Source organism: Vespa crabro, chromosome 2 (assembly GCF_910589235.1).
Source record: "Vespa crabro chromosome 2, iyVesCrab1.2, whole genome shotgun sequence".
Lineage (NCBI taxonomy): Eukaryota > Metazoa > Arthropoda > Insecta > Hymenoptera > Vespidae > Vespa > Vespa crabro.
The window spans coordinates 18,150,089-18,156,471 of record NC_060956.1 but is presented as its reverse complement, the minus strand read 5'-3'; the positions used below and the strand labels follow the sequence as shown (position 1 = coordinate 18,156,471).

At 23.2% G+C, this 6,383-nt stretch overlaps 1 protein-coding gene and 1 long non-coding RNA gene across 3 annotated transcripts; one reads left to right on the top strand and one right to left on the bottom strand.

Moving 5' to 3' along the window:
• Window positions 1–447: 447 nt before the first annotated feature.
• On the bottom strand, window positions 448–1,096 carry LOC124433173. The gene is made up of 2 exons (XR_006944443.1): window positions 951–1,096; window positions 448–536 (listed from the first exon to the last, which is right to left on the bottom strand). It is a non-coding gene; the product is annotated as an uncharacterized LOC124433173 (long non-coding RNA).
• Window positions 1,097–1,159: 63 nt separating this feature from the next.
• LOC124433172 (nucleolar complex protein 3 homolog) lies at window positions 1,160–5,685 on the top strand. 2 transcript variants are annotated; one of them, XM_046982895.1, is made up of 10 exons: window positions 1,160–1,292; window positions 1,488–1,756; window positions 1,826–2,114; window positions 2,252–2,543; window positions 2,659–2,993; window positions 3,065–3,435; window positions 3,522–3,686; window positions 3,764–4,121; window positions 4,198–4,295; window positions 4,387–5,685. In XM_046982895.1, the coding sequence occupies exons 1-10, from the start codon at window positions 1,287–1,289 to the stop codon at window positions 4,610–4,612; spliced, it is 2,409 nt and encodes an 802-aa protein (XP_046838851.1). In that variant the 5' UTR covers window positions 1,160–1,286; the 3' UTR covers window positions 4,613–5,685. The 2 variants fall into 2 exon arrangements, with proteins under 2 accessions (XP_046838851.1, XP_046838852.1); XM_046982896.1 differs by lacking the exon at window positions 1,160–1,292 and having other exon boundaries at window positions 1,615–1,756; window positions 1,831–2,114.
• The last annotated feature ends 698 nt before the right edge of the window (window positions 5,686–6,383 follow it).

Here is a 6,383-nt window from a genome sequence, read left to right as displayed (position 1 = left end):
ATTGTATATAAGAGCATATATACAGCACACACACACAATCTATTTTTTTCCTTTTACAATATTTTATGTCAAAATTAAAATCATAATAAAAAAATACTATTTTTTAATGTAATTATTTATTATATTACAAAGAATTATACGTTACTTTAAATTAATTATACATTAGTTTTTATCATTGTCTCTTTTCTTTGTATCTTTTCCTGTAAGATATTTAAATAGCATAACAACAGGAATATTGCCCTGTTCATGTTTTGGCACATATTTTTCTCGAAAAAGATACCAAACAGAGTGTATTACACTTGCAAGGATTACAAATGATGCTAACGAACGTACCATTAACTTCATGGGTTTTATGGGTTCCATTTTTTCAAAAGTATTATATTTCTTTTTTGCAGAAATTATTTAACAAGATGTTAATATTTCTTGAGTGATATTAATATCAACAGGTTCATAGAGAAAGTGCTTTTATTTCATTGTATTATAATTAGTCGGACATAGGATCGAAATTTCTAAGAAATTTAGAAAATTATATTCTCCTGAAATCAAATATATATATTTATAAAGTCTTTTACAATTATTACTAATTATAGAAAAATAATAACAGCAAAATATAATATTGACTTTTACTTCAAATTTGAAGTTCTATATATGAAGAATGTATTTCAAATGGTATATATTGTATGAGATAGTAACATTTAAGTAATTTAGTTACCTTAAATTATCTGATTCGTTAATAAAATTATTTATTATAATTATTACTATTACTTAATATTATCATGAAATAAAAAAAACATATGAAATCGTTGTTGAAAATAAATTTTTTCTCTCATGTAGGATGTATTTTAAATAGGTTGTGTAGAAATGCGTAATGGATGCATCTATGTTACGTGATTTAAATCGGAAATATATAGCTTATGGAATTTTTATTCTTAGAGAGAAGCCATTAATACCTTAAATATAGAAGAATCTACAGAAAAAAGATCAAAAGAGTATATTTCCTATGCCACTCTATTTTTCTCACAGAGAAATAATCATATATGCACATGCGTCACTTATAAAACTTTCGTTGTGCCTTTATAATGTATCGTATCTGCTTATATAGAAACGAAGCTTAAGTTGTACCAACACAAAGACATTACAGTACAACTTTTAGTGATGGTAGTGTAATACACGTGTTGACTTTAAAAGTATACAAATTTAATTTACTATTAATTTATTAATAAATATTTTCAAGATTTGATAATATCTAAAATTTATTCTAGTAATTTTTTAATAAATACATAAAAATGAGTGTAAGTATTAGATATATTTTGATTTTATATGAAATTTGTAATTTTATTATAAAATCTAATCTTTAGATATGAAAACAAGTTTAATAATTTTTGTTTTATATTTAATAAAATAATTAAATGTAAACAGTAAATATTTTTTATATTTTTTAATATGTATAATAATATATATATAAGATAATATTTTTTTTCTAACAGAAGCAAAAGAAACCAAAGATTAGTAAAATTAAAAGAAACAATCAGACAAAAACAAAACTTTCAAAACAAGGGAAATTAAAAACACGTAGACACAGGCAATCTAAAAAACAAATTCAAAGAACTTTACCAAAAGTAGACAAAGTAGAAGAAGAAGAAAGTGATAATGGAGAAGATTTATTACATATGGTTGAAGAAGATGATTTATCTTTTTTACAAAATGCTATTTCTAATAAATCTTATAATTTACTGAAAAAAATAAGATTGAATGAGTATGAAATGAATCATTTTTATACAATTATATAATCAAAACAATCAACATAAATTGATATTTATTTTAGAATAGTTGTAAATCATAAACAAGGACAAAAATCTAAAAGAAAACAGGAAGAAGATCAACTAGAGGAATCGTATGAAGATCATGTATCAAAGTTGAATGAAAGAAACGGTATAAAAAAGATGCGTATGTTACTTCCTATAAAAACTCAACAAGGAGTGATAGAAAAGAGAATTATAGAAGAAAAAGAAGAAGAAGATAAGGAAATTGAAAATAATGAAGAAAGTATGTTTGAACAAAATGGGGAAGATGAAGAATTAGATGAACATGGAGAAATTAATTCATATTTACAAGTAAATCTTTGACAATTATATATTGACTTTATATTAATCAAATATGTTATATTACATATAAGAGAGTTACTTGAATTTAATAACTTTAACTTTAACTCTAATAACGATAAAATAATGGAATTTAATTAATATTGTAGAACAATTTAAATAAGGAAAATGGTGAAGCAGTATCTACTGTAGAACTTATAGCATGTCGTGAAGAAATATTAAAATCAAGGCGCTTCAAAATTGGTGTATTGTCTAGTACACTTTTAGAGAATCCAGAACTTAAATCTAGTAATTTTAAAGTACTTTTGGATTTCATGGAAGAAAGCAATCCAGAAATCTATATCACAGTTAAAAAATTGGCAATGATATCACTTTTAGAAGTATTTAAAGATCTTTTGCCATCTTATCAAATTTTACAACTCAAACCGGAAGGCGTCAAATGTTTGTATATTTTGTAAACCTAGTACACTTAAAAATAATTATATTTGCTTAATATCCTTTAGTTATTAATTTTTATATATTTTTGATTTTTGTTTATTAATATTTTATATTTTAGTGAAAAAAGAGACATTACAATTACAAAATTATGAAGCTGTATTACTAAAAAGTTACAAACAGTACTTACAAAAACTTGAAAAGATGTCTAATATCCTGAGAAAAAAAGCAGGAGACACACGAATTGTTTACGAAAGAGAAATTTTATTGGGAGAAATGGCTGTAATGTGTATGTGTGAATTATTAGTTAACCATCCTTATTTCAATTTTTCCTTTAATATAGCGAACTTTCTCATACCATTATTAAATAACAAAAAGGCTAGTGTAAGAGAAAGAATAGTAAAATATATTTCTGAAGTATTTAAGGAAGATAAACGTGGAGAATTATCACTTATGGTAAGAAAATTCTATAAAATTGTTGTATTAATTAACTACATTCTATATATAAATACTTTTTATGATTACAGATAGTACGTAAAATAAATCAATTTATAAAATCTAAAGGTCATAGTGTACATGCTGAAGTTATATCTGTGCTTTTATCTCTTCGTATAAAAGATATTGATCTTGATAAAGAGAAAGAAGATGAAACTAAACAAAAGAAACTAATGTCTCACAAACAAAGAATTCTTTCATTAAGCAAACGAGAAAGGAAAAAGAACAAAAAATTAGAACAAGTAGAAAAAGAACTACTAGAAACCAAAGCAGAAGAAAACAAACAAGCAAAACAGAAAATTTTTACAGAAATAACAAGTGTAGTGTTCACAATTTATTTCAGAATTTTGAAGCAAGCTCCAAATAATAAAATTTTATCTGTATGCTTAGAAGGATTAGCAAAGTAAGATAATCCCTGTATTATGTATATATATTTTACTTTATTATTAAAAAGAAAATTTTCTTCATATATATATTTTTGAATTTTAGATTTGCACATTGTATCAATTTGGACTTTTATCAAGATATAGTAACAGTTATAGATAGATTGATGGAGGAAGGTAATTTAGGATTGAGAGAACAACTGCATTGTATTCAATGCGTATTTACAATATTATCAGGTCAAGGTACATCATTGAATATTGACCCTTACAAGTCAGTATATTTTATTATGATATATAATCATTGAAAAATATTTTTCTAAGATAATATTATATATATCCATTTTACAGATTTTATGTACATTTATATAAAAATCTTTTAAATATTCATTGTGGTAAAACACAAACTGAAATAGAAATTATTTTGAGAACTTTAATACAAGTACTTATTAATAGAAGAAAAAGAATTTCTTCTAAACGTTTAGTAGCTTTTGTAAAAAGAATGATTACTTTAGCTTTACAATTACAACATAATGGAGCACTTGGTTTACTAAGTATTATCAAGCAAATAATGCAACTTGGTAGAGCAGTAGATGTTTTATTAGATACAGATTATACCAGTGGAGATGGATTTTATCAACCTGAAATTGAAGATCCAGAATATTGTAATGCACATTGTTCTGCATTATGGGAGCTTGTTGTCCTTCAGGTGTGTAATTCTAAAGATTTAATCTAAAAAATAAATCATGTTTATTCTACATTAACATTTATTTTCTATTACACAGCGTCATTATCATACCATAGTGCGGAAAGTAGCAAAAAATATAGCATGGAATGTACCTGTAAATGGTGAAGGTAGTTTAAGTTCAGATATTGCTAAACTGTAAGTATATACATACAAATGATATTTAAAAATTTAATAAAATTTGTAATTTTTAACTTATTTTAAAGTTACTTATTTCTGAAATTTTTAGAACACCAGAACAGTTTTATACAGAATTTGATCCAACTGGTGTTGCATTTAAACCTCCTGTGCCTGCACCTAAGAAAATAATTAATAAAGCAAATTCGATAGATAATTACTATAAAAGTAATGAATTTGAAGAATACATTAACACTATCAAGAATCAAGAATTGTTTACAGATGGATATGTAGATTTTTATAAAGTATTAATAAAAGATTTGTCATGTAACATATAATAAAACATATAATAAATTTTTGTATAATAAATGTGTATATTTCATACAATTGGATATGTTTCAATACATTTTGAAAAGTTTTTGTTTTATATTCTTCATACTTTATTGTGATAATGTTTATTAAAATTTTATATTGAAATCGACGTTTTTTTGTATTCTTGTTTTTTATTCTTTTTTTTATCTTTTCATTGCAACAATACATTTGTGGCAAAAATACTTTAATTTATTTTCATTACGAATAAAATAAAAGCATTATTACAGCAAATATAATGTTTCTTCTTTGTTCTAAAAATAAACTACAGAAATAATAACGAATATGATTCCGTTTATTCGCTCTACACTTTTTAAATAGTAAATTATTATTTCGAATACTTATATATTTATATATCTAGAATTTATATTGAAAATATATGAGCAAGATCTTTAATATTTCTTTTAATAAGTCTTAGCTAGTAGAACATAAAATGAAAAATCAAAGGAACTAGACTATCTAATTGACTGTATTGTAGGAGAAAAGAACATAAATCCCTAATTTTTCCAATTATCTCTCATATAACTCTTTCATGACTTTACAATGACACAATTTCATCACTTTGTACATCAGTGGATATAAGAAATTGTAATTAATAAGCTTATTGTATTATATGCAATTTTATTCTTAATCCATTATATTAATAAAATGGATATTCTCACATATATATATATATATTGTATATATATATGCTATCATTCATCCAAATGCTAAAGCTGTACAAAATATGTGTAATGAAAAATGTGATACCATACCAAATGCTATATATGTACAAAAGATTCCTTTTTATACTATACAGTAAAATATGAAATTTGAAAATGAAACATGACATTTAATTTTGTTATCAAAAATGTGTTATAAAATAAAATATTTTATATAAAAAAAAACTCATCAAGCTTAGAGAAATATATATTTTTATTTGTTCTTTTATTTATCCTGTAAACACTCGTAGAACAAGCCCTAAATAAAGATATTATTTAATCAATTTTTGACCTAGAAAATCTTAGTAACCAATAAGATTTGTAAATTCATTTAAAAAAGTGCATAGCTTTTGCTATCAAATTAGTAAAAAAAAAAAAAAAAAAAAAAAAAAAAAAAAAAAAAAAAAAATGAAAGCATTATATAATTAGATATAATAAACGTCATATACAGGTGTTTATTATAGATATAAGTCTAGTTTAGAATATTCACTTTATAATATAATAATCACATCCAATATGAAACAACACATACATATTATTAGATCAACAACTTGAGTATTATCAAAAATGTTGCAAGAAATTAAGTAATGCATACTTATTACTATATAAGGGCTCATCCTAACAAAGTTTACAGTTATTTTTTTCTTTTTTATTCTTGAGTACTTTCCAAAATATTTATTGTATTAACAAAGAGTAAGTTCGAATAAATGTAATATTATGTACTATTGTACAATTGTACCATAGACAAATACATCTTGACACTATGAAGTTCCAGTCTATATCATTGTTGTACATTCACAGAATATTTTAAAATGTGATGTTTTTTACGAATTTTCATTAATATATATAATCATTCATTAATGAAAAAAAAATTATTAAAGTGAATATAGATTGTAATGGAATATCCTCAAATGAAATTGTATTATAAAATTAAATTATGTGTCTTTATCTACATAATCAATGTTATCTGCTATTAATAATTTGATGAATTTACATTAGAAGTTTATATTAATGACCAATTGATTATCAAGTAATATTG

Bases quoted from the DNA above. Each gene is read 5' to 3' on its own strand.
- LOC124433172 (XM_046982895.1), top strand. The intron at 3,687-3,763 runs GTCAGTATATTT...TCCATTTTACAG, and splicing joins TTGAATATTGACCCTTACAA to ATTTTATGTACATTTATATA. The intron at 4,296-4,386 runs GTAAGTATATAC...TGAAATTTTTAG, and splicing joins AGTTCAGATATTGCTAAACT to AACACCAGAACAGTTTTATA.